Source organism: Calypte anna, chromosome 15 (assembly GCF_003957555.1).
Source record: "Calypte anna isolate BGI_N300 chromosome 15, bCalAnn1_v1.p, whole genome shotgun sequence".
Lineage (NCBI taxonomy): Eukaryota > Metazoa > Chordata > Aves > Apodiformes > Trochilidae > Calypte > Calypte anna.
Window position 1 is genome coordinate 10,155,220 of NC_044261.1, and position 27,139 is coordinate 10,182,358.

At 50.9% G+C, this 27,139-nt stretch overlaps 1 protein-coding gene across 3 annotated transcripts; it reads left to right on the plus strand.

Annotated features, from left to right (window-relative positions):
* On the plus strand, positions 1–27,139 carry MSI1 (musashi RNA binding protein 1). Of its 3 annotated transcripts, XM_030460803.1 has the most exons (14): positions 2–181; positions 436–476; positions 608–689; positions 803–887; positions 5,529–5,570; positions 7,288–7,380; positions 17,684–17,732; positions 19,656–19,738; positions 20,347–20,464; positions 22,010–22,090; positions 23,320–23,376; positions 26,267–26,335; positions 26,446–26,600; positions 27,074–27,139. In XM_030460803.1, exons 1-14 carry the CDS (start codon positions 123–125, stop codon positions 27,113–27,115), a joined length of 1,056 nt encoding a protein of 351 aa, XP_030316663.1. In that variant the 5' UTR covers positions 2–122; the 3' UTR covers positions 27,116–27,139. The 3 variants fall into 3 exon arrangements, with proteins under 3 accessions (XP_030316664.1, XP_030316663.1, XP_030316665.1); XM_030460804.1 differs by lacking the exon at positions 23,320–23,376 and having other exon boundaries at positions 1–181; XM_030460805.1 differs by lacking the exons at positions 2–181; positions 436–476; positions 608–689; positions 803–887 and adding an exon at positions 3,843–3,968.

The window sequence follows — 27,139 nt, forward strand, 5'->3', positions numbered from 1 at the left end:
CTCCCCGCCCGGCGGAGAGGGGTCGGGGGAGGGGGCAGCATGGCCTGTCCGTCCGGCCCCTTTTCGAGCGCTCATCTGCCCCGGGAGTGCGGCGCCGCTCCTCGCAGGGAGAAGAGGTCCGAATGGAGACAGACGGCAGCCAGCCCGGCCTCGCCTCCCCGGACTCCCCGCACGACCCCTGGTACCTCCGCGGCGGCCGCCCCCACCGCCCCCCCATCCCCTCAGGTCCCGGTCCCAGCCCCAGCCCTGGCCGCCCCTTCCCCCCGGCCCCGGCCGTCCGGCCCGGGCAGGCGCGGCGGTGGCGGCGGCGGTGCCGCTGCCAACATGGCCGATCCGCGCCCTCCCCTCCCCGCCCGGCCCCTCCGCCGCCACCCCCGCGGGGCGCCTCGGCCCCCCGGCGTGGCCCCGCTCACGGCTCTCTCCTTCCTCCCGCAGCAAAATGTTCATCGGGGGACTGAGCTGGCAGACCACGCAAGGTGAGCGCCGCGGCGGCCCCGCACCTGCCGCCGGGGCCGGGGGTGGCGGGGCCGGGGCCGGGGCCGAACCCCGGCGGGGGCGGCGGGGCCGGGCCGGGCTGGGACACCCACGGTGGGCGCTGTGCTTGCAGAGGGCTTGCGGGAGTACTTCAGCCAGTTCGGCGAGGTGAAGGAGTGCCTGGTGATGCGGGACCCGCTGACAAAGAGATCCAGGTGAGAGGCCGGGCCCGCGCCTCCCTTCGCCCCTGCCGCGGCCCGGCCGCCACTTTAACCAACTTTCTCTCTTCTCTCCGCATCCCCTCTTCTGCCCGGGCTGCGGGGCTCAGGGGCTTCGGGTTCGTCACGTTCATGGACCAGGCTGGCGTCGACAAGGTCCTGGCCCAATCCAGACATGAACTGGACTCCAAAACGGTGAGATGACTTCTCTCATCTCAGGGGTGCGTTTGCCGGCGGAGCGGCTGTGCTCGGCGCAGCTGTCGATTGCAGTGTTTGATTTCTAGTTAGAGATTGTAAACTATCGATTCCTGATAGGGATCGATCAGCCCCTTCTCAGCCCCAGCATGGAGCCTATCTGTGGCCCGAGCTAGCAGGGTCACTGTCGACCCGGGGCCGATATTCTGCTGATCTTGGTGATGGTTTTCCTCCCACTCATTGGTTGTAAGACCCCTCCCAGGATTGACCGTGGCCCTCTCGGAGGTGGGACACCTGAGCGCTTTTGGGGTGAGAATTCACACCAGGAAACAGATGCAGCTGCATTTGGGGACATGGGAGCCACCTCTTCCCTCCCCCACCCCCTCAATATTGCCCAGCACCCAGGTCCACCCTCCCCCAGCCATGGTGGCCTGTGCCCTCCCCTCAGCAGAGGGGCTTCATGCTGCACGCCCCACAGGCTCTTGTGTGGTTCCCCCAGGCGAAGTTTTTGTAACGGTCATGGAGGTTCGAGACTTTATTGTCTCTGAGCATGGCCAGTGCCCGCCCATGGGGGCCACCACCGGCCTCTTGGAGCAGCCGTGTCTCTGGCCCTTGTTCTGCATGCAAGGGCTGATGAGGAGCCCCGGTTGAGCCCACAGAAAGATTTCAGTGGCTCCCTGGGTTGGTGTCCTATCGTGCCTGGTCCTGCCTTGCAAATCTGTGACGCTTGGGAGATGTGCAGGCTGTTTCAGGGGGTGGGGGTGAGGTATCTGAGTGGGAGGTCCCTTCTCTTTAGTTTTAGTGACTTGCCTTCCCCTGAATTCCTTTTCCTTATTGCTGCCCCCGGGGTGAAGGTGAGGGTAGGGATGGGGGAGTGGTGGGGACCGCAAAGGGGTGGCATGGTGAGGGGAGAGGTTCTGGCTCTGGGCATAGACAGCTGAGAGCTCCAAATGCACAACTTTATTCCTTTCAGCGCGTGGCTCAGGCGTCCTAGCCCTCATCTTGGCAGAAGGGAGAGGGCGGAAGAGTGAGACCCCCGTTCTTAGGGTTTACAGCATGAGTTTCAGTGAGATTTATGTCTGTTCCTGTTTAACTGCCTGGATCGCTCCCTTTGATGTGCACAGGTCCTTCCTCCCCACAGGAGCTCCCGGTTAAACCTACCCCAGCCTTCCTGGCTGAGGCTGGGTCCCTAGGACTCCTACAGTCCTCCTCTTTTCAGGAGTCATGTAAAGAGAGTTTTGCTCTGGGGGAGGATTGTGATACACTCTGAGGATATTGGTCTTTCTTTTTTTTCTTTTCTTTCTTTTTTTCCTTTTTTTTTTAATTTTTAATTTTTTTACTAGTCTGTGTAAACATGGTGGTCTGCTCAGCTAGTCTCATTATGAGTCTGTGAGCTGTCTTAGACCCTTCCTGGAAAGGCAAGTGATGGATCTCTGTTGTAGCACTAATCCTGGAAGTGTTTTGGGGCTACGAGCAAGCTGAAACCCAGGGTCTCCATTCTTCTCCTGAACCTGGCTGCCTCCTGTGTGAAGCCTCTTTGCAGCCTGCCGTGCAGCCCAGGAGGGACGGACAGCCAGGCGGGCGCTGCAGGAGAACAGAAGGGCCTCGTGGTGCAGGGCTCATGGGGACTGGCCAGCCTTTGAAACTCCCAGCTGCATCTGCTCCCCTCACCCTGTGCAGCAGAGAGAATGGTGGCAGTTTTGCCAGGGCCCTTCCTTTGTTAGGAAGGTGAATCCTCTCCCCCCTTTGTTTGTAATTTTTATTTAGTGTGGTTGTCAGCTAGGTCAAATGTTTTGGGGTGTTTTGCTTGGTAGTTGTTGGGTGAGAGGTTGGTCTTGTGGTGCCACATGGGGCCTCCTTATGGCTTTTCCCTGCTGAGCCTAAAGGCTCTGCTGTGACTCATGGATTAAATGACACAAACTCATCTGAATCCTAATTTAGGGGTTTATGAAACTTCACAGGAAAAGGCCTAGTGTCCTGAGAGGACACCCTTCTTTCGGGGCTTCATGTTTCGTAGCAAGCCGCACTTCATAGGCAGTGTCTGCTCAACTTGTTGCTTCATTGTTTTCTGATTCTTCCTACCCTAACAAGGGCTGTTGGCCTGATTCTCCAGGGAAACCTTGTGCTTTTCAGACTCCTCTTTGTTTGTAAGCTAGATAGCAGCAGTCTACAGGGTTATTTATGGAAATGCTTGATATGAGAATTGGCTTTGCAGTCTCAAGGTAAAAGATTTGTGTGGCTCTGTAAACCTGCAGCTGGCGGCTGCCTTGAAGGGCCGGCTTGGTGGTGCTGGGTTGCCCTGTTGTTTCTTTGTTGCTGTTACTGACTTTTTGCTGGGTTTGTCTTTTGTGGAGGAGGGAGAGATGTGCTGTCTGGGGCAGCACTGACTGACAGAGCAAAGAGAGCCATGGAGGTGAGATCAGTGAAGGTCTTGAGGTCTCACCAGTTCTTCCCTGCCATCCTCCTGCTTTGGGGGGCACCAATCCCAGCCGGGTTAATGCAGGAGTGATGTGACTTGTGCTACTGAATGGTGCTGTAGGTGCTCTGAAGAGCATTACTGAGGAACCTGGCAGGCCCACTGGTACACCTGCAACGTCAGTGGGATTCCTCTTTCCCAAAGCCTTGTGGGGTGAAGTGGAAGCAGTTTGTGCTCAAGTAATTTCTGCTCACTACAGCCTGGTCCTGGAGGTTTTATTTTTTGGATACAATCTGAGCAGTTCTGAATGCTCTTACTCTTAGCAGATTTCTATCTAGGTTTGTAAAAAGGATCCCTTACGTCAGTAGGTGACACTGAAACACAACTCCTCCAGGGTTTTAACAACAGAAATGAGGGAATAAGGTACCAGCACTTTTGCTTTAATTAGGACTCCAGCTGCTGAGGAGCAGTCCAGTTTGAGTAACTTGAGTCCAGCACTGAACTTGCTCCCCTCCATGTGTTCCCAGGGCTGCCCCTGCAGTCGGTTGCCCTGGCCTCCCTCTACCTGCAACAATAGCTGGTTGTGCAGAAGAATTTGTGAAATGACTGCCTGCTCCCTCCAGCCAGGAGGACGTGTTATCTCTGCCCAGTTGATCACACTCAGGGTAATGAGAAAATGAGGCCGAGCTTAGCATTGCTGGGTATGAAAGCATCTTCTTGGCAGGAGCTGAATGACACTGGCTGAGAAGTAAAAGACAGTAGATTATTGTTTTTGCTTATTATCTGCCATCAACCTCCTGGTCTCCTGCCGTCCCCTGTCCTCAGAATTCGCTGTGGGTGTCTGCACCAGCCAGGAAGCGGTGAAGGGGGTGTGTGTGGGGAGGGGAGGGACGGTTCCGATGCCCCTGGGAGGCACTGGAGGGTATGCTAATCTGCTGGTTTGGAGCCTGAGGAGGGAGGTTTATTTTTGAGTTTATTTGTGCTCTTCACTTTTGCCTCTGTTTACTTACGTGCTGAGTTTATTTATGTTGTAGGCTGTGAGTCAGGATGGAGGTGGGGAAGGCAGGGAGAGGAGCTGGTGGAAGGGTGCAGGGAGTAGTGGGGTTATGTGACAAGTGAAAGGATGCAGGATGGGAGGGCAGCCAGGCTGGAAAGCTGAACAAAGCAGCGAGGAGAGCTGGAGAAACACAGCTTCCTTTTGGGCTGTTTGAGCTGCTGGGCTGATGGGACAACACTACAGGCTGCCCTCTAAGCTCCAGCCTGTACAAGTGCAGGGATGAGCCAGACCTGCCTTTACCACAGGTCTTTGTAAGCTGATTTGTAGGTCTGGATCATCCCTGATGTGATGTAACTTTACAGGAGCTGCTGTAAAAATAGGCCGTAAAGGGAAGAGGTGGTGGCTGAGGAGGAGAGGAGGCTTCATGGGTGTTTGGCTTGCAGCTGCATTAGTGTTGTCCCAGCTTTTGTGGCGGTGTGAGGCCAGTGCAGGCACACGTGTTCATCTGTGCTGAGCCCAGCAGAACTCTGGGTACCTGGATGGTGGCACAGGGACCAGCAATTCTGGCCAGCAGCAGGTTTATAGAGGAGCTGAACAGGCACAATGGGCCTGCAGAGGGGAGGCATCGCCTCATTGTGTGCAGTGCAGCTGGGGAGAGGGGCAAAACGCTGCCCTGCAGCCACAGCCTCAGCAGCCTTGGGGGCTTTGGACTCCCTGGTTAAATTTCTGCTGTCCTGACTGCTCTTTTATTTCTTCACTGTGTGTTCTGTGGGATGAAATGTTTAGCTTTTTGTGTGCTACCTCTTTTCTGCCTGTTACTACCCAGGTGAGCTCTGTCCTTGTAGGTAGAGTGAAGGGGGAGAGCGAAAAGGCAAAAGAAAGCACTTCTAATGTGAGGCTGGTGATGCAGGGCACCCAGGGGCAGGCTGAGCAGGAGGGGGCAACCCAGGATTAATCCCAGCATGTGATGGGCTCTCAGGGGCGTATGGTTAGTGCTCAGCTGGACATGGACCACTGCATGCTGGGACTTGTAGTCTCCCTGGATTTCACCTTACTCAGAAGGAAAGATGTCTGCAGCCAGCTTCATTTTATGCACCTCAGGTAGATTCCTTGGGTTTTTAGCAAGGTGCCACATGGGCAGAGGCAGATGCACGCATGGAGAAAACCCTGTATTTGTAAATAGGCAGCATAAAGTGTGTTCACCTGTTCTTCCTCACATCTTTTTCAGATTGATCCGAAGGTAGCATTCCCCCGCCGAGCACAGCCCAAGGTAAGCACTGTGGCCAGCACCTGCCACTCCAAAAGGTGAAATTTGTGTTTGGGAATCTAGTCTCTCTGTGCAAGTTTGCCAGTGTACACAAGAGTCATGCCTGGGGGTTTGCTCAGGACTCTCTTGGAGAAGGAGCTGCTGTGCTGCAGCATCAGTGTGCTGTGCTGTGGTATGCTCTGGTTGGGCTTGCAGTGCAGTGCCAGGGAGTTGTGTGGCACTGAAGGAATTGGGATGTCCCTCAGTTGTGCCTTAGAGTGCACTAATTTGAGCTGGTGCAGTAAATGCTGCCCAGAGTGAACCCAGTCCTTTCAAGGCTGCAGACAGTGCCTAGAAGTTTCAGGCTGAAGAAAATACAGAACAGGTCTGTGCTGCAGTGTGGTACAGGTGGATGAGGGTGGTGTGTATAAATGGGTGTATGGCAGAGATGGGAAGAAGGATTTTATTTTGTGAAGTGTCCTTGTGTACTTCAAAACTGGAAAAGGTAGAAGGAATTTGGTGTTGGACTTTTATCTACAAGAGGCTCTGGCACTTTAGTGTGTGGTTGCAGGAGCTTTTTCCAGTTGTGCAGCTAGAAACTTTTAACTGAGGATCTAGCAGTGGGCTGGAGATTGCCTTTAGACTTTGGGTCTCCCTTTAACTTTACTCTTGAATGGGAGTTCTAAAATTCAGAATCCAAGAGTTCACTCCAAGGGCTGTCACGGGAAAAAGAGCTGGGTAAAAGCAGTGTTGAGAAGCAGAGAGGGAAGAGGAGGCTGGTGCTGGGAGGGAAGTGAGGGGGATCAGGCACTGAGAACAATTGGTGAGCAGGTATCCCAAGTAACTGGAGCCAGGAAGCACATGGTAGGAATTGGGTTAATTCCATTAAGCAGTTTGGTGACAGAAGGTGCTTTAGTGTTAGAACGGGCTGCTGTCCAAGCCAGGGAATTGCTGCGGATTAGCCCTATGCTCCTTGGGGTAATTAGGACCATGTGTTCCTCTGAGAGCAAGGGTGTAGCCAAGCAGCTAAGGGGAGGATGCAGCTGGAGAGCTGATTCAAAGGATGTTGGTGTGCCTCAAGCCTGGCAGCCATGGCCCCTCTCAGGGTAGTTAGGTTTCCTTCTTGTCCCAGTTGCATGAGTGACAAGTGGCACAGGGATCTTCTCTTTGCCTTCTTGCAAAGGCAGAAGAGATTTAACTGGGACTTGATTGAACTTCTTTTTAGGGGCTGGGGAATGGGTGCAAAACAAGTCTTGTTCCATGCAAGACTGGATGGTTTGCAATTTGTGAGTTATGAGGGTGAAGCCTGGGAAGCTTACCTGTGCTGGCAGGCTCCTGCCCTTCTTTCTCCTCTGGGAAGCAGAGCAGGCATCTCTGAGGGAGCCTGGAGGAGGCTGGCTGTGCTGAGTGGCAGAGCTGGAGGGCTGGGGAGGGGACAGCCATGGCCCATGTCTTCAGGGCAGTGTGAAGATGCCAAGCAGGCTAGTGAGGGGAGAGGCTGGTTACCTGCTCTCCAATGGAGGATGTGGTGGCTGGGAGCTGGCAAGCGTGATGGGACATGAGTGTGCCTTGGGACAGACCTGCTGGCTGTGTTTAGCTAATGGACCTCAAAAAGGTGGGAGCTGGTCTGCAGCAAAGGGGCAGGCACTTCCCAGCAGCAGAGGGGCTCAGTGGCCTTTTTAGTCTCATTCTCTGCTTGCTCTGGGTTTATTCGATGAATTCCTGTCCTTCCCTTTTCCAGATGGTGACCCGAACAAAGAAGATATTTGTGGGTGGTCTGTCTGTGAACACTACTGTGGAGGATGTGAAGCAGTATTTCGAGCAGTTTGGGAAGGTAAGGCTCTTGAGTGAAGCTGGATCAAAGCTGTTGCTTCTGGAGCAAAATGGAGTTTTCTGAACTTCTGTGGAGGTGGGATTAGGAGCTTGTGAGTCTTTTCATGCAGTTAAGTAGATTGATTGAAGGTCAGTTACAGATGCTGGGTGGCTGTAATGGCTTTGTGGGTGCTACAGGCAGTGCCATCCTGCCCTGTGATGGTTTGAAGCAGAGTTTGTGCTTTTTCCTGGAGCTGGTAGGACCTAGGCTAAGGGAAATGGTTTTCCAGTTTTTCTGTGTCCAAAGGCCTCTTGTGGCCTGCAGGTATTTGGTTTTTTGAAACACTGGAGGAAGGTCTGTAGGTTCTTCTGACAGAGCAGCTGCAGTATCAAACCTGTGATTTTTGGTCCGTTTGTAAGTCTAAGCTTTGTATTTGATGTTTTGGTAATCCTTTATTAAAACTAAGCCTTTTGGTCCTGAAACAACTTCTGCTGAGTGTCAGGCAAGTGGTGATGTTTTTGGATGTTTGAAGGCACTACAGCTGTCCCTTGTGGTGGTCTGGTTCTTCTTTGCCAGCTAGTGGCTCAGGCAAGGATGGGCTTCTGTGAGTGGAAGTCACTTGTACTGTGGTCTGTGAAAGCCAGGTGTGCAAACTTCAAGTTGGGACAGAATTGGAGGAGAGAAGGGGGCTCAGTCTTGGCATTTAAGTCCTCTGTTAGGAGGCTCTGAGCATCCCCAGGAGCAATCTCTGTTGTATTAGATTTTTAATGGGATTAGAAACTGAAGGGGATCAGTCTATCCAAATGCTGAACATGGTCACCTCTGGGGGAAAGCAGTATCACTGTGTCATTGTTGGTTGATGTTGTTGTGCATGTGTTTGCTGCTTGAGTCAGGCAGTGTTGGATTCTGTAGCTCTTGGGACCTTTCTGCCTGGCTGTGGGGACAGAACACCATTTGCTGGATGGTAATCTGGCCAGGATGTTGCTGGTAGCATCATGGATGTGGAGGAAAGTATCACAGAAACTGCAGAGTGTGAGGGATGAAGGCTTTGCTATTAATTTTCCTCTGAAAGATCCTGCAAAATGGTGATGTTATCTTATGACATGTTAATAGGTGAGAGGAAAGGAATTTTGTAGCCAGTTCTGCTGTATTGTTGGAACCTTTGGGGCAGAAAGTTTGGAGCAGTGTTTGCTCAGTGTCTCTGTTCAGCTTCTGAAACCAAATCTGCATGTCCTGCAAAGTGGGACGGACTTCTTTGTGTTTCTGGTCAGTCCTAAGAGACAGTGGCAATAGCAAAAGTGGTCAGATGTCCCCATGTTTGCTTGTTGTTAGCTCTGTGTGGTTTTATTTTCTATTAGAAATCAGCAAACTCTGTTGTATCCCCAAGAGCTTTTACATGGTGTCACTGAAGGTGTCACCAGGTAAGGTGATGATGTCTGTGTGTGTAGTCTGAAGGTTGTTGGTTTGACTTGTGTGTGCTTCTGTGCTGCTGATGAATGCATTTGGTAGGAAAACAAAATATCTTGTGTGTAATTCTCTTTTAATCTTAACCTCTGATAACTTGAAGCAGAAGCATGCCATGTAGCACGCTGTTTACAAGCAGTTATAGTTACTCTGGTTTGAGAAGTACTTGCAGTTCATTTGGGGTGTTATGGCTATTATGTTCCTCCTATTTAATGGTCATGTGCTGAAAGGTGTCCTGATGTCAGGAGACTGGCAAGGACTGGTTGTGTCAGATTGTTTTCTTGGTACTGGGCAGAAGGGAGAGTTCTGCATAGCTCAGTGCGATTAATTTCTGAAGAGCCAGCATCCCAGACAACATCCAGCATGAGGCCAAAGCAGCTGGCCTCTTGGCTCTGGGGAGTTCTCATGGGGAGAGGTCAGGGCTGGTCAGATTGATTCTCTGGTTTGGGGACAGTTTTCTGACTCATTTGGGCCATTTCAGCTCCTCACAGCTCTTGTATAAAGCATCTCTCCTGGCTTGTAACCATCCTCACTAAGGATCCTCACTTAGCTCACATGAATTATGAGCTAAGCCTCACATAATTCACTGAAGGGTAGAACTTTCCTGAGAAACTCTCTCTGGTCTGTAATTCCATATGGCTGATGCTCTGGATCAGTGGGAAAGTGCTTTAGAGGAAAAACCTCCGTGGCCCAGCTCTGGGGTGCTGAGCTCTGAATGCACTGCTCTGTGGTTTCTAGGGCTATGAAGAGTCTGTTGTCTTCAATTTCAGGTGTGACTCATGGAGAGCATGATTTTGGTACATGAACTCTTTTGGTGTTTGTTTAGGGCCTCTTAGCTTTCAGATCTCCTAGGATCACTTCTTCAGAGGTGCTCTTGGCACCTGACTCTGTGGTCTTCCGTCTCCTTGATTTATGGCATCTTTAAGTGAGAGGTGGTGAAGCTTCAGTTCTGTTATCATCATCTTGAAATGTCTCTCTGAAAAAAATCTTTTCTAAGTCATATGGGCCAATACCTTTTCTGGAATTGAATTGGGAATTACTAGGAATGCCCCTTTTAAAGCATTTCCTTGGAGAACGTATGCTCTGAGGCAATTATTTTGACTGTGTCCCTCTTTTTTACTGAGTAGCCCCACATTTTATTCCTGCCTGTCCACGAAGGCATGGGAACACTTAAGCTCTTGAGAGGGGAGAGTGGAGCACAAATCATCCTGCCTTGATTCCTCAAGATCAAGGTACCAGGTTCCCAGGGGTGATCTTTTAGTCAATCTTTGAGAATCCAGTGGTGAGCTCAGTTTGGATCTCAGCTTCAGGAAGATCATCCTCTGCTTCTGAGGACTACAGACTGCTGAATGGGTTTTGCATGAAGGCTATCTTCAAGGTAACCCTCAGGCAGAAAGCCTTAGAGTGTGTTAGATTTGCCACTGGTTTAGGCCTTTAAATTAAGATGGATGCTTTTTGAAAAATGTGTTTTAGTACAGACAGAAAGCACACACATGCTGTAGGAATTATGAGAGGAAGTGCCATGGCCTGCAGTACAGACAAGGTCAAATTAGATTATCGGAATGTTCTCTGGTCCAGATCTGTGAACTGCAGCTCTCAAGTCTACCAAGGAACCTGACACTGGTGCATCTCGGGTGCAACACACACTGGTGCAACACACCTCTGTGTCCACTAGCAGGAAAAGAATGGAAGTTTGATTGGGCTGGAGATGGTTTCCCATTTCATAAAGTAGAACTCCCAAGTCTGATTTTCCCATTTTTGGCATTTCCACTTTCTCTCCTGTTTTGTTTTGGTTTTGCTTTCCTTGCTGTGTTTAAAACCTTCTCTCAGCTTTGTAGAAGTGATAAAAAATGAAAATGTGTGAGGAGGAAATCCATAAAGGAAGAAAGGGAGAGGCTGGCACCCCAGTTCTTTATATCAAAATAATTGGTTTTAGCAGGAACGAAAGGTGAAGGATCCCAACTACAGTTTGAGTTAGTGTGAGTTTCTCTGATTCAAAGAAGGATCACTTTTTTTTTTCCTTCCAAACTGTGAATGAAAAATATGGGTTGCTGTTTTCCTGAAGAAGAAAATACACAGGTTTTTGAGTTTGTTTTTTTTTTTTTTCAGTAGAGTGAGAGAGGCTGAGAAGTGCTCTCAAGCTGGCTATGGTTTGTCAAGTGCAGCTGCTGGGGCTTTGAACATAGTGAGATCTCTAGGAAACAATTCTGGTCCAAAACTCTAATATCTCAGAGATGAAAGCTAAGGCCATGGACATGCTTTCTGAAGATTATTTTTTTAACTGTAGGACAGAAGTCCTGGGAAGAATTGGATTCACAGTATATGTAGCCAAGGGTTTTGGCTTAAGTTGGATTGAGCTGAAGATCTTTACACTGCACAGGGAAGTATTTTAACAGCTTCTCTTGATTCAGGCTACCTCCCTCACTGAAACCTGAAACAGAGAGGAGGAAGATATCTTGCACCTACCACCCTCAGGCATAGCTAGTCCTCTGTCTAGCTCAACATATATGAGGATGCCTCAGAGGAGCTCGAGTGCCAGCTTCCTCCTTTTCTGCTTCAACCTGTGGGAACATGTTGTTCTGTGTCATTTTTTGGGGGAAAAGGGGTTGTCCATCATAGTCATTTCTTTGGACCATTGGGTTACTGATCTTGTAAGCATGGTTATTTGTTTAAAAAAACATCTGAAAAAACTGAGATGATCTTTCAGGAGTTGTTCTGATAAGGTTTTGCGGTAGAGAAAGTCAAATAAATTGTGAGATAGGAGGCTCAGAACAAATGAGGTCTTCTTGTCATGGAGCTTATCTAGGCTGTGAAATCTTTACCCCAGGATGCTGTTGCTAAAATTTGCATAGGCTTTACAAAGATTGGGCAAATTAATGGAAGGCCTTTTTAATACACAGACACCCCTGTGAGTTCAGGAAATTCCCCAGCCACAAGTGGCTGGGAGATGATGCAGCATGCTGGAGTCTATTGAAATATTCTTGCCTTGTCTTCTAAAGGTGTCTGTTGTTGGGTTGGTGTCCTGGGGGTGTTGGGTAAGGTGGACCTCTAGTCTTAACTTGGTGCAGCCAGTCTTCTCCTTGGCATTAGAAGAGATGTTGGTCCTTTCAGAAATGCAGTGGTACTGGAAGGAATAGGTGACTGGATCCAATTTAAGTGTTTGAACTCAGGGTTTCCTTGTTGATTTTGCATTTGGTGAAGTGGAAGTGCAAGAAATTTATTCACAGTGACGTCTTTGCGTGACTCACTAATAAGTTGTGGCTCCAAGGGTGCTTTAAAAGTGTTTAAAAACAGTCTGTGTCTCCTTGGGCCTGCAGGTGATCTGCATACATGGATGAGTTGGACACAAAAGCTCAGCCTCTCTGTGAAGCACATCATGCCCAGAGAGATCTGTTCTGTAAACGTATCGTGGAAGCAAAGAAGAAAAAAAGATGTGCTGAGGTCCAAGGACGATTCTGACCTTTAGGCTTCTGTGTAATAATCAGTCCAAATTCTGTACTGTTTGCCTCAGACAGGTTCCAAGTTCTCACTTGGACAATGACTAGTCCTGTTCTGACCAAGAGAAAACCCCTGCATGTGAGGGGATGGATTTGTGAGGGTTTGTGTGTCTGTCACAAATTGCATATTCATGTACACCTGCTTGGAAAATGGTGTGGTTGACTTGGGTATATGAAATGAGTTTTCTCTGATGACTAATTTGAGTCAATGATAGAAACTGATGAGGAATTTCGTTAGAGGAAGGCTTGTTCCTGTGCTTACAGTGGGCATGATTTCCCTTGCTTTGGATCGGGAGCATGTTAATTAATACTTAATCTGCTGCTCTCTGGAAATTTCAGGGATCAAAGCTACTTGTTGACCTGCTGTGGATTTCCAAACTGGATTTTGGATTTTCTTCCTCAGATCAGAGGGCAATTTATGCAAATTCTAACAAGTAACATGGTTGCTATGAACAGATGGGGAGGGGAGGAGAAGGGGAATCTGATCACCTCTCTTGCAGCAGTAGGCAGTTTGGCTTGTGGTAACAATGCCTCTGGAACAAAGGGTTCTCTGTGCTCCGCATCTGGTAGGCAGATAGCCAAAAATGCTGTAGCAGTAGTGGTCATTCAGGTCTTCAGTGGTTCATTTGATATTTGCCAGGTGCCTGCAGTGCGAGAGCAGGCAGGGACACCTGGACAGGCTGCCCTGTTCAGCTGTGGCACGGAGTGGGCTCTGTCTCTTGGCCGAGTCTCACTCCCAGAGTTTTAGAATGGCTCTGTGGAGCAGGGTGAGAAGGGTCCTGGAGCCATGTGGTGGGTGCAGCTCACCTGGAGCCTGGCCCTGGGTCTGCATCCTCCTCCTCAGAATTGTCCTGTTCTGTTTGAGCATCTAGGAGACCTCGCAGGGTTGCTAATGCCCTCTCCTGACAGGATGGCTGACTAGTTTCTAGATTGCTTGGTTTATCTTTCCCATGTTGAAGCCATCTCAGCAGCTATTCTTCTGCCTGATTTATTTACAAATATGTTGCCATGGTTCATTTCAGCTGAGCCATCTCTAGTTGCTGTTCAGGTGGAAGATCCTGAAGTCTCTGCAAAGCCTTCACTTGAATACTTACAACTTTCTTCAAAGTAGAACCCCATGTAGAAGTGCACCCAATACTTCTCATCAAACTTATGTGGGAAATATTTTTTTTAATCTGCACGAGGCTGTCATTGGCTTTCTCCTTTGCAGAATACCCATGACTGTCCCAGGAAGATTGAAAGATTTTAGAGTGGGACTAAGCCATTGAAAAAACCAGTCAGACCTTTTGGCCTGATTTGGATGCAGCATTTCCTTTTTGGTTTGAAATGCCTTGTATTTGTGCACTTGAATACTTTGGCTAGGCTGAGGGCTGCTTTGGCAGGGAGTCTCTCTCTGAAACCTGTGATTGTCACTCTCTCTTCCTGTCACTATCACACTGCTCCCATCAAAACCAGGTGCTGGCCTGAGAAGGGCTTGTCTTCTCCTCTTGGGAAGGTGCTGCCTTCCTGCAAGAGGTTTCAGAAGTGGCAGATCCAGATCCATGGAGAAGAGCTTCCTTCCCAGAGACAAATATTTTTTCACTTTCTGAATATGCTACGTCTACTGAGCCAAAGCCTTGATCTTTCTTCTAGTCCCATTTGGTTTTCCAAAGCAAGAGAGATGCTGGAGACAATTGAGAGGAGGTGATGTTGAACAGCTTGGGTTTAAAGGTGAGGGTGGGGGTACCCAAACTACCAAGTACCTGCCAAGGTAGTGGTCTCCTGTGGTAGGGTTCCTGGGGAAGGAAACACCCATAGCACAAGAGTGCCTGTCCTGGGACCCTTTTTCCCTTAAAGTTTCTGACCCCCATGGTTAAACATGGGGAGAGACATCATTCCTTAAAAATTAACAAACCTTGAACTTCTAACCTCCAGTGTTAGATAACTGCAGCATGGACCAGCAAGTTAAATCGTTCCCTAGGAGAGAGCCTTGACCACTAAGCTAAACAGTTTTCTGGTAAAGTGATCTGCTGCTTTGGCTGTGTTTAAAGAATTGAAACAAATATTTATTTAAGGGGGGGGGGAGGAGAGTGGGGAGAAAGACAATTCGGCCAGCAAAAAAAGCCTTTGTTCAAGTATTTATGATCATAGATTATTTCCACACCCTATTAAAAATGAACTTTGGAGCATTGCTGAATCTCCTAAGTGCTATTTTCCACACATTTCTCCTTTATCCAGTTCTGGGGGGAGTTGACCTGTTTTGTCTCTGCCCAGCTTTTGAGGGCTGGAGATGGCACCTCCATCCCAGCTGCTCCTGCCACGGTCCCCAAACATCCTCTACCACACCAGGCTCCGTCTGTCCCCTCGCTCCCTCACGAAGCCCCACAACCCGCCGCCTCCCTCCATGGGGGGCGAGGCAAGATGGCGCCTCCTTCCCACCAAGGAGCAAGGCCGGGATGAGGACAAAGTGGCTGCAGGTGGGCTCTGGGTTGAGATCTTTGTGTGTGAACGGAGGTTTGCCTGTGATGGTCTGCGGGAGGGCACCCGACAGGGCCGTTCGGCCATCAGGGGCCGCGCTGTGTGTGTGAGGGCGCCGCCGCTGGGGCTTTGTGCGCGGCCGCTAATCCGGGCGGCAGCTGCCATTGGAGGCCGCGTTGCCATGGCGACGGCCCCGCCGGCGGCCGCCTTTGTTGGGGCCCAGCGCGGCCCAGCCGGGAAGGGCCCCTGGGGAGGGCTGGGGGGGTGGACGGGACGATGGGGGCCGTGGTTTCCCTGCCACAATAGCTGCCCCTGTCGGAGGCTGCTGTTCACTCTAGCACCTTGTCTGAGGGGCCTGGGTTTTGGTCCTGAGCGGGTGGCTTGGGTGATGCTGGGAGTGAAGCAGCTGGGTCTCGTCCCCTGAGCCTGGCTCTAGAGTGAGGGAGGTGGTGGCTAGGAGGGATCTGGCATCAAGCCGGACTCCCTGGGTAGGGTGCTGGAAATGGCTTATCCCTGTGGCCTTCCTCCTGGCTCTGCAGTGTGCTCCAGGCTGCAGCCTGTCTCCTAGGTTCCATTTCTATCTCTGCACCCCCCTGGGGTTGCGGGGCCCTGCTTTAGCCCCCAGCACTGTCTGTGTACAGTTTAAGACCACCCAACTCATTGCACCTGTCACCTTGGAAGAAGACGAGAAGGTGCTCATAAGTCTCATTGGCAATAAAACCCACCAGCTGTAGCCATGCACAGAGTTCAGGCCCTAGAGCTGAGTGGTGTGAGGCTATTGTGTGTGTATACACCTATCTATCTGTCTGTCTATCTTACGTTTAGTTCATGGCAAGAAACAGCTTTTCAGTAGAGAATGTGTTATTATTATCTTTTTAAAAGATGAGTACATTTGGGGTGCTGGGTAGAGACCTGATCTCTAAGTACCAGCAGAAACTTAGAAAAAGGCTCAGACAGGCTGCAGCTTTCCTCTTGGCATACAGTGTGGTTTGGGATGAAGTGGTTGTATGTCTCCCAGTTCTGAGTTCTCAAGCACCAAGGGTGCACTCAGCCATTGCCCAGGAAATTGTTTTAAGATGGTTTTGTTTGTGAACATGTAGTGGGCTCTGCTGCTTGTGGCTGTCCATACTCTGAGAAGAAGTGGTGGTTGCTGGGGCTGATTGAACAAAGTCAGCAGCTGGGCTGTGTTTATCTCTGCTGGGTTTTTCTTTCTCTTTTCATCTCTCATCATGATGAGTTTGTGGGCTCCAGCTACCTAAGTTGAAGTGTTTGGCGGTGGCACCACCACAGAGTGTGGTTAACACAGCTTTCTCCCAGGATTTACTGGGAATAAGGACAGTTAGGTGCTCTGCTGTCCTGCAAACTGTGTGGAGGAACTGAGCTGAAAAAGTGAATGAAAGACAGTTAAACCTCTTGAACTATTTAAAAGCCATGTCAGGTTTTCCTCCAGCACATCACAGTTGTGCTGGCACCACGAAGGAAAGTTGTACAGGGGCAGGAGTCAGCAGCCATGGGGACTGGCAGTGTTAGGAACTGCTGTCAGTCAGCCCCATGATCTCTGGCTTTATCTTGGGAAGCTGCTGAGGAGTTGCTTCGGGGATGTGTGAATTCTTGTGTCCCCCGTGGCTCTGGATGCCTGGTACATTTCTAAGGTGCTTGTTGGCTTGGCTGAGGAAGGCTGAGCTGGAACAGGAAGAGCACAGGTTGAGCAGGAGCCATGCTGTCAACTGGTTCTTGGGGGCTGGATGTGTTGGACAAGCCCAGGGGCATCAGAGATGAGGTGATGATGGCCCTCCTCAGGGTCTGAGGCTGGGAGCTCTCCCCCTTCCCTGGCCAGGGCTGTTGGCAAAGCCAGTGGCTGCCTGCACTGGGATGCAGCCAGCGCTCTGCCCTTGCCAGTGGGGCTGCTCTGGAGCAGGCAGCAATGCAGATGATTCCCAGGAGCAAGGCAAGGGAGTAATCATTCCACAGAGTCAAGGGTGTGTGTGGCTCACTGCTCAGGGAGTGGTGGTCTTGCATGGAGGAGGAGGAGGGTCAGGGCAGCTGCTGGCCAGAGACTGCCACTGCCTCCCCAGAGCACTTGCATGTCCAGTTTCATAATCGGATTAAGGCAGTGGTATTAGAGAGGAGGGATGGGTCAGTGGGACAGGTTTACACCGGGGCTTACATAGAGGGGATTGAAGTGTATTTTTTAACCCTGCTCAGCGAGGGCAGATGCGTCTCTGCCAGGCAACACCCGGCTGGGAGATTGGGGGGGGAAAGGTGGCACCAGGCGGTGATGTGCCCAGGGAGAAGAGCAGCCCCAGGCCGGCTGGGGGATGGGGCCAGGCCGCCCTTCCCCCCGGGAAGGCAGCCCTGCTCAGGCCTTGCAGTAAATTTGCTCTAATTACAGCCTCCAGCAGTGGGAAACCTCACTTAGAGGAAAGGCTCCTCTGGGGTGGGGGCGGGGGTCCTTCCCAGCTTTCCCAGGCAGGCTCTGTTGTCTGAGGCCTCCGCTTCCCCTGTCGCTGGGAGGCCCCTTATTCCTCTCTCCTCTCCAGCTTTGCTTCTCTCCCCCCCTTTAATTCTCCTCTCCTTTGAGGCTGGGATTTGGGAACAATGCCTTCCCTGCTCCTTGCCCCCCGGCTGGAGCTGCAGGCAAACAATCGGGGTCGCTTGCTGCCAGGGGCCGGGCTGAGGGGGCTCAACTCGGCAGCACCTGCCCCGGGCTGGTGGGGGACTGTGCTCGTTGAGGCCTGGGGACGTGCCTGGTGTGGTAGCTGGTGTGTGCACCTTGTCTCCTTGGGGATGGGAGGTCTTGTCTTGACCCCTTCTGGTTTGGGCAGGCCTGGGAACCTCTGCACAAATGTGATGGAGGATGCTCTTGGCAAGGACAATAACCCAATCCGGAGCTCTTCTCTTTGCAGGTGGACGATGCGATGCTGATGTTCGACAAGACAACCAACAGACACCGAGGTGAGAGCAGTCCTTTGCTGTAGGAGAGGGAACTGCAGAGGGTTTGCCTCCTGCCTTGCCTAGGGAGGGGTTAGTATCCCAGCAGCAGGGCATGCGGGTCGCAGCTGCTCTTTATCTTGCCTGCAGACTTTTGCATCTGCATCCTTTACCAGCATCCCTTGCAGCACAGAGAGCTTTTGTCCAGTGCATTTCCTGTGCTGTAAACTCGCCGAGTTGCAGATATGTGAGAGGAGGCAGCCCCCTCTGTGTCTTACCTTGTCCTGAGTAATATGAGCTCTGGGAAAGCTGACACAAGAGCCTGAAGAGTGCCTGCCTCTCACCCCTTCCTCGGCCTGGAGCCCGCTTATGCTTCTGTGTCACCTTTTCTTATCTGAGTCTTTCTGGTGGAGTTCAGTTACAGGATGGGAGCAAGTCTAATATTTGTGCTGTCTGGACTCTGCCCACCCATGGATGTCCCTGCCTCCTGCTCTCCCTGGGAGTCTTCAAACTGCCCTGAGGCATGACAGGGCTGGCACTAGCAGTGCACCAGCTCAGAGATTTGTTGGTAACAACTTAACCTGCAAAGCATAGGTGTCTCAGGGCCCTGTGCTGAGCCATTCTAATGTCCGTATGTTGTTTGAATCACTTCCAAGCACCTCTACCCCTGAAGCACTGAGGGAGGGAGTGTTCCCTTCAGCTCTCACTACACTTTCTGCCCTTCAGATTTTTGCTGTTTTCTAAAGCCATTAAATGTATTGTGGTTGCCTGGCCTAGGATGTTCCAGCTTCTTCCTAAAAGGGAGGAACTGTTGACCCCCTTTGCTCCCTAGGTGCCTCCCAGTCACTACTTCATTAAAGAGTTGGGCATTTTGCAAGGAGCAGGGAGAGCTGCCAGCTGCTGTGGGTCTCTGCCCAGGCTGCAGCAGCTCCAGTGGGGATGTGATGCGGCTTAGGGCTGGTCTCAGCATCAGGATTTTGCTCTTAAATTCCCAAGCTCCTCTGCTCATGGACGTTGAGGTGAATGGTGTGAAACTACCTAGGCACAGACAGACAGAAGAGTTTATGGAGAGCCTTTTCTGGCAGTATGGAGAAAAAGTGTGGTTCTGGGCATCAGATCCCCATCTGGTTTTAAAAGTTAATTTAAAGCATCATGGAATTAGTCAATTCTGGAAAGCAGAAAGTTCTGCTTAATCCCAGCTTGCTTGTAAGGCAAGCTTAAAGACATCCTCCCACCTGCCTCACTTTTCCGGAAACGGCTGCAGTCAGTTGAGAGGAGTTCAGTCTGCCCACCCAAGCTGTTCTTTGCCAAAACTGTCAGCAAAGGGGTTGGTGAGAGAAGGGAGGTGTGAGTGTGGGCCATGGGCCAGGAACACTCTGTCCTGTCTTACCCCAGGTACTAACCTTGCTTTGGTGAAACTTTGCAAATTGCTTTGCTTGTATATATCTGGCTTGCTCTATACAACTGCATTGCTGAGATTTGCCTACTTGTACCAGGCTTTATGATCAGTGGCTGAAGAGGAAATGTTCAGGGTGTTATTGCTGGTGGGGGTGCATTTAGCAAGGATGGGGATGTCCTGGCAAGCAGCTGTTCATTTCTCCTCTGACTCTTTGTGTCATCGTCTGCTGGGATCCTCCTCAGCATTGTCAGCCATGTGGTTTGCCTTTCAAATGGCAAAGTTAAAAAACCCTGCAGTGGGGTTCAGAGAGGAAATACAGGATGAGGAGGAAAGGGGAAAAGGGGAAATCTGTAAGGGGATTCTTCTGTTCTTCTTGTGCATAAAAGTAGGATTTGCTGGAGAGGAAAAAGAAGTGACAGCTGCTTTAGGAAGGGCTGGTTATACTGTCCTAGTAGCCTGTGGCTCCTTCTCATGCCAATAAAAAGATGTGGATTGTGGGTAGAAACCATGCAGAGCTCTGACCTGATCAAGTTTTACCTTTTCTTTAGGTTTTGGGTTTGTCACCTTTGAAAGTGAAGACATTGTGGAAAAAGTGTGTGAAATCCACTTCCATGAGATCAACAACAAAATGGTGAGTGTCTGGGGCAGAAGTGACAGAGGCAAGGGATAGAGAAGGGGGAAATGACATAGGTGCAGGGTGTGAGGTACTCAGATCCTTATGCACTTTCTCTGCTGTGGGGAATTGGACTGAATCTTTTCTCCAAAATCACAGCAGCCAGTCTGGACTGTGACTGTGTGGAGCACAATAGTGAGTTTCCAAGGAGAATTGCTAACTGTAACAAGGAATTGTGCAGTACTTGGAGGTTTTGAAGTTACATGAAACCTCTTGGTGGCTTGGGAAGGGGTCAGGTTTAACCTTTATTCAGAAATCAGGAGAATTAGGCTTTGAGGTGCAGGGCCCCGCAAGAGCATTGAGGGCAGCTCCAGGTGCACAGAAGAATCATTTGAGCTCCCAGTTGCCCATGGTGGCTGCAGAGCGAGTGGAAAGTTGGGCAGTGGGCAAACTAGAGGTAAGGAGGCTAAGGGAGGACAGCAGGACAGGGAAGGACAGCAGGACAGGTGCTGGTGGTGGCCGGGGCTGGGGAGTGCCATCCTGGTGGGCAGCCTGGCCGCTGCCTGTGCTGTGTGACAGCGCGGTGCTGGTGATGGCCGAGCCTGATCCTGACTTTCTTGTGGCAGGTGGAGTGTAAAAAAGCCCAGCCGAAGGAGGTGATGTCCCCAACGGGCTCAGCACGAGGGCGGTCCCGAGTCATGCCTTACGGGATGGATGCCTTCATGCTGGGGATCGGCATGCTGGGTAAGGCCAGGGACAGATCTCCCCAGCGCCTGGTCCTGCCAGGCAGCAGCTTGGAGGTTTTCTTCTGAGCGGGCAGGGCCGCCAAGGGCAGCTCTCCCTGGTGCGTGGCCGGGGACTCTGCATGTCGGGTGTCGGGACCTGTTTGCAATCACAACTTGCCCTCTGGTGGCACCTGGAAAAATTGCAAAGTTGTCACTGCTGCTCTGTCACTGCTGGCCGGGCACAGCCCGCAGTGCCACAGTATATAGACTGTGATTCTTTAATGCCCCTCGTGGAACTGGGTGTAACTACATAGCTGAACCCAGTGTGCAGTAACCTTTGCCCAGGCATCTTGCTCCCAAGCTCCTGCAGGCTTTTGGATGAATTCATTGATTAAATAACCCCCAACCTTCCACTTGACTCAGTGGTCTGTATACATGTGCTTACTGCCATTTCAAGACTATTAAAGTGCCCTGAAAGTTCTAGTTAAGCTTTGGCTGACTGTTGCCTACCTCTCAGGGACAGCAAGTGTTCAGTATTGCAAGGGAAATGATACATTTATGACAGGGCTGTCTTGTAAGGAGAAATAGTGACAAGCAGGCTGAGTTTGATGCCTGTCAGTGATTCTAAAGCAAATGTGCTCAGATGAAAGAGTAATAAAGGAAAAAAATCCTTTGTAACCTTTGAGATCCATAAACTCTTGTGCCTGGATCTGAGAGTCAAGCATGATCCTTCCATATGGGTACTGTTCCTGTTTTCTCTTCCTTCTTCTAGCCAGGCTGGAGCTGAACCCAGAGCACAGTATTTACTTAGGATTATTGCTGGTGTTGCTGGGCAGGGTGTACTCAGCCTGGCTCTCCTTGCTAAGCCTGCCGAGAAGCAGTCAGTTGCTGAACAAAACCCCAAAAAGGGCATTTTTTCCCTCAATGTTTTCACTTGACTTACCAAAGGAAAATAAATCTCCAGCCAGAGGTTTTGGGCTTTGCCTTTTCTAAGATATCTGAATTTTAAAGCAGCAGGGCTCAAGCTGAGTCACTGGGAAATGCACATACTTCTGTTTTGGGAGATCTCAGATCAAATATTCATCTCTGAGTCAATGTCCTGTGCTCTCACAGGCTTGTTCTGTAGAGGTGGTCAGCTTCCCAGGGAACAGCAGGGATTGTCCTTCCGCCTGGTGCCAGGAAGAAGTGCTCTGCCTGCATTCGCCAGCACTTCTAGTTCAAAAGTGACTCAGAGTTATTCAACTGTTCACATGGCCTCACCTCCCTGATCTTCTCTCATTTGTAAATCCAGCTGATGCATCAGAAAGCCTTAGTCTGCAGAGCTATGAGTTTCTGAGAAAGAAACCTCCATGTCCTTATGTGTTTGGAGTGAGGAAAAAACTAAGTGGGCCTCTTCTCCAGACTTGCATGTGTGCAGACTCTGCCCAGCAATTTCCTGGAGTTTCTGCTATTAGCCCTGTTCATGTGTTCCCACAGCAACGGTCACGCTGCTTGTGAGCAGCCAGGCACTGAGGACAAGGACCCTGTGAGCTTGCAGTAACAGAACACTTTTCTCTTCCCCCAGGTTATCCGGGCTTCCAAGCTGCTACTTACGCGAGTCGAAGTTACACTGGCATTGCACCTGGCTACACTTACCAGTTCCCTGGTAAGTGCTGTTCCTCGCTTGGTTTTTTGATCTGCCTTCAGGTGACAGGAGTCCCTTGCATGATCCACGACCCAGGCTCTTCCCCTTTCATCCTTTCCCCGTTTGGTCTTTCTGTACCTTAAGAGACGGATGTGGAAGGTGGAGGGGTAAAGCCCTGGAATAGGTGGGAAGGGCTTGTCCTTCAGTAGGATTATCCTCACACTCCAGTGGCAGGAAAAGCCCAAGGCTGCTCTGACGCCCTTTATGTTCACCTCCTGCATAGGGCTGCTGCTGTAACACAGAAGGGCCCCTGCAGCTCTGCCTGTCTCGCTGCCTTTGTCTGTGTTTGTCTCTGTCAGAGTTGCCACTGTTTCAAAAGCAGCACAAGAGTTTAAAACACGGCTTTCAATGGGCCAGGGAACACCTAGGCACCCAAAATGAAAGTGCCTGCAACACTACAGTGCCTGGACCACTCACAGCCTCCAGAAAACATCTGCTAGGGCTGTGGGCTGCAGATCCCCCACAAGCTGGGTGGTTTCAAGTTCCCAGCCCCTCCATGTGCTTAGAACATGGACTCTGCGATCAATGGCTGGAACCTCTGCTCAGAGCTTTCTGCTGCCTCTTCTCCCTCTTGATCTCTGAGGCAAGGGAACAAGGCAGAGCACACTGCAGGAAAGAACTGTCTTGCTGTTTTCTAGACAGGTGGCAACTCTGAACACCCCTCCCTTTCTCCCTCCCTCAGTGTGATGATTTATATATGAAGTCTTGAAGTTAGGGGCTGTTCCTCTTCATCTGAGGTGAGCCCAGGCTGACTGTGGCTGAAAGTTGCTGTTGCCTCCTAGCTGCCTGGAAGCTCACTGTGAGCCCAATTCATGTGTCTTAATTGTAGTGGCTTTGAGTGCCTCAATGTAAACTTGTGCCCACATGTGGCACCTACTGAGCACCCTCTGGCATTGCAGCGATTGGGTGGGTCAGAGCAGTGCTCCAGGGCTGACCTGAGGCCACACAGTGAAGCTTGCACTTGCCCTGCCTTGGCCAGATTTATTCTAAGGATAAATGGATCCTTTCAGTCTCCAGGGCAGGAGTCCAGCACCTTTCAGCATCAGCTGTAAATTCATTTAAAGAAGACACTGGTTTGGTCACAGTCTGGCTGCAGGCTGCTCCCCCAGCAGACCCCACTGCCACCTCTCTGTGGGGTCTCCTTTGGGGCATTTGATGAGTTCCTAAGCTGTCTTGCATTTCGTTTTTAGAGTTCCGTGTAGAGCGGACCCCTCTCCCGAGTGCCCCCGTCCTCCCTGAGCTCACAGGTCAGTCCCGCTCATTTCCTAAACTCACAATTTGGAAGAAGGGAAGGAGTTGATTTTGGGCTGTGCCAGTCATGTTGCTGCTCCACAGTCTGGGGCAATAAGACTGGAAACCAGGTCCTTATTTCCTCTTCCATCTGTACAAGCTCCTTCCAAAGCTGTGGCTGGAAAGATGGAGAAGCAATCAGAGCCATGTGTATTGCCTCCAAGAAGGGCAATGCAGCTCATACCAAATGAAAGCATGTAATCCTTAGCTGGTGTTCCTGCTGCTTGCCTTGTTTTTAGCTCCTTGCCCCAGGCTGAATGTAAATCAGACATGGAAAAGTCCTGAGAGCAGGGTGATTTCTCAAAGGTCTCCAAATTACCTTAACCTGAGCTGCTGCAAGGACAAGATTTGGAGTGCTGGGAGGAGGGAGAGGGTGTGGGGACACTCCTGGCTAATCTAATCCCATTTCCCTGTGCAGGAGGGGCTGCAGGGAATGTTCTCCCTTCTCCTGGTGCTGCAACTGCCCAGCTACTCCCAGGCAGAAGCAAGTGTGTTGGGGCTGTACAAAGCCCTGCAGTGCTTGTAGGGATTGAAACGAGGGCAGAAGACCAATCTCCAGGGCCTAGTCCTGGCTCAGTGTCCTCACAGTGCAAATACCCTCTGGATCCTCAGCCCCTGGGTTGTGTGCAGTGTGTTCTCTGTAGGTGATGCTCCTTCTGTCTGCTCTCCCTTCCATGGCCGTGTTATCCCTGGCTCTGTTGTGTCCATGGTTTTTGTTGTAGAAAAGCAGCTTCATGTAGCACCCTGCTCCCCGTGTGCCATCTCGTTTCTGTGGTGTTCCTCCTCTCCAGTGCTTCCTTTTCCTGACCTTTTTCAGGGTTTGAATCTCTCTGCAATTTGGCTTGTGGAAAAGCTTCCTGAATTATCAGTACCAACAGGCTTGAAAGGGCATTTTTGTGGCACGTAACCATGTCAGTCCTCAGGTGTTCTCTGTTCCTGAGGATGCTGAGGTTGGCAGCCACCAATGAACAAACTGCCCTGAGGAAGTTAGGAGGAGACTAGCTCCCTCTTAGTAAAACCCTTCTCTGACACCAGGTATGCAACTGCATAAACACCTGACCCCCACCTCTGAGCCTTTTGGTTGCCAAGCAAAGGAGATATGGATCCAGTTGTTTATTTACATGTGCATTTTTCAGCAAAACCCAAAAAATTCATAGAGGAACGTGAGGGATTTGGCAAATGTGAGTTTCTCTCCAAGGTCCATCCTCGGCTGTGCCTTTTCCTGGTGGAGGGGGATCACCTGGGGCCTGGCTGTCACTGGTGGCTGGGGTGCACCAGGGATCTGTACAACAAGAATTTATTAATGCTGCTGTCCTGGCTGGGTGCCATGGCAGCTTACAGTCCTGAGTGTCTCACTGAAGGACCAGCTGGGGATCATGGCATCCTTCCCTTCCCGTTACGCTTACCTACTGCTAAACAGCCGCTCTGCAGCCTCTTGGCTGGGCCACAAGCTGCAGTTCCCATGTATGGGCTGGAGTGGGTCCCACCAAGGGCAGGGCCCCCCTTGCTCCAACAAAGGCCCAGCAAGCTGTGCAGTGCTCGAGGGCTCTTGTGCCTTCAAGTGGATACGTGCATGCAAATGGGCTGTGCTGGATGGGCTTGGCAAGTGGAATTGAATGAGGGATGGCACAATCAGGGATGATTGCTCCAACACACAGGGAGCAAATGGGCAGATGCTTTGCCTTCACCACACAAACCTGGTGTCTTGGTGCAAAGGCCAGAAGGGTTTTCCTGGAAAACGAAATGGTATCTTTTTGAGAAGACCTTGTCTCTGTTCTCAGTAAAACTGTGTCTGCTCAGTTGTTCGTTTAGGGACTTAAAGCAATGACAGAGCAGGAGGACAGCTGCCAGCAGCATTTCCTCCCTGGAACAGCATCGTTGGGGGTGATGTGAAGCAGCAGCGTGCTTGCGTTGGCCCAGGGCCTGTAATGAGTGGCTAACCCAGATACAGGCTTCATATGACGTGTGTTTGAAACAGGCTGGTGCCTGCTACTAAATATTCCCTTATAAGCTAGTCTGGGTTTCAGCCTTAACACGATTGATTTGTTCTGACCTCTTTTTATGGTGCTCTAAAAAGAATCACAGTGAATTTCACATTCAAGCATGAAATGCTGACCCAGTCATTTTAAGGGCAAAGAGAAACATACTGGCTAGATGCCTCCTGCCCTGAGGGCTGGATGCCTGTGGCAATGGAGTTGGGAATTAGAACTGCTATGTATAAATTAAGACTTACTGTTTTAATTAAGCCATTTCAAGTTCCTGCTCCCTAGGTACATGTTTCCTGCTCTTCTGTGGTGAACTGCAAGGGGTTGAGCAGTTCAGAACCAAAACTCAGGGTAGGGAGGATGATGCATCTTAAGCAGAGTAGAGAAACAGGGAGACAGAGGCTGTTAACACTGTTACTCACAAATAGTGCCAAGGTACAGAGAGGATGGGCTGGACCTCAGGAGGCTTGAGCTGACAGCTGCTGTATTTCTCCACATTTACAACCGAAGTCTGGATCTGTAGCTTCAGATTAACTGCATCTTGCAAGCTGAGTAGCAACAGGATACATCTGAAATTGCCCACTCGTGCTTAAGCTCTTCCACATCATGCCCTCAGCTGCTCCAGGTTGTGGGCTTAGCAGAGCCAGGCCAATGGGTTCCCATGGACATCTGCTGGACAAAGGGACACCAATAAATGCAGAGCTGTGCACTCTCCTATTGTCATCCTTGGATGTCCTGTGTGATGCACTAAGCTGATACGTCTGTGTGGGCCTGGTATTTTGCAGCAGGAAACGAAAGCTGCTGTTGAGGAGTTTCCCATGTAGCCAGAGTGCCCCTGAGATGCCTGTTCCTTCTTTTCCAGCAATCCCCCTCACTGCCTATGGACCGATGGCAGCAGCAGCGGCTGCGGCGGCCGTGGTGCGAGGGACAGGTAACTGCCACCTCCCGTCCTGGTGGTTTGCGATGGGCTGCGGGAGGGACACGGGATGGAGTTGTATTTTGAGGATCTTCACTTTGTAGTTTTTCTGCCTCCTCCTCCAGGTTCCACCCCCAGTCGCACCGGTGGATTTCTGGGCACCACCAGCCCTGGCCCGATGGCAGAGCTTTATGGAGCTGCCAACCAGGACTCAGGGGTCAGCAGTTACATCAGCGCTGCCAGCCCGGCCCCCAGCACCGGCTTTGGCCACAGCCTAGGGGTGAGTGTTCCCTGCTGGGCTCTGTGCAGGGGAGGAAGATGGAGTGGCAGAGCCAAGGGAAGGGGCTTCATCTCTATGTGGTGATGAAGGAGAGCAGCGTTGGGTGGTGGACAATTCTTGGCTCAAACCCATGCCACCTCTGAGCCCCAGACTGCAGATGGCTGGTGCAGGATGCAGCAGTTGCCTTGGAGCCTGTATCCCTGGCCTGTGATGGCTGTCACTGGCCATCAGTCAAGGTCCTGATGTTCAGACCTTTTCCTCATCTGGCCCAGACTTTCCAAGACCCCATTTTGGCCCTGACACAGTGTCCTGGGGATGATGTTCTCTTTAGAGAACCTGGCACCTGTGACTGCCTTTTGCAGCATCTAGGCTGTGACTAAATTTGTTGTGGTAGTAGTTCTTCTTTAGTCTTAATTTGTTTGTTTAAGAGTGGGGATATAACTCTTTTTTTTTTTTTTTTTTTTTTTTCCCAGGGTCCCTTGATTGCAACAGCTTTTACCAATGGGTATCACTGAAGCTGAGGGACAAGGAGGCAGGAG

Bases quoted from the DNA above. Each gene is read 5' to 3' on its own strand.
- MSI1 (XM_030460803.1), top strand. From the start codon at position 123: ATGGAGACAGACGGCAGCCAGCCCGGCCTCGCCTCCCCGGACTCCCCG. The intron at 690-802 runs GTGAGAGGCCGG...TGCGGGGCTCAG, and splicing joins CCGCTGACAAAGAGATCCAG to GGGCTTCGGGTTCGTCACGT. The intron at 20,465-22,009 runs GTAAGGCCAGGG...CTCTTCCCCCAG, and splicing joins GCTGGGGATCGGCATGCTGG to GTTATCCGGGCTTCCAAGCT.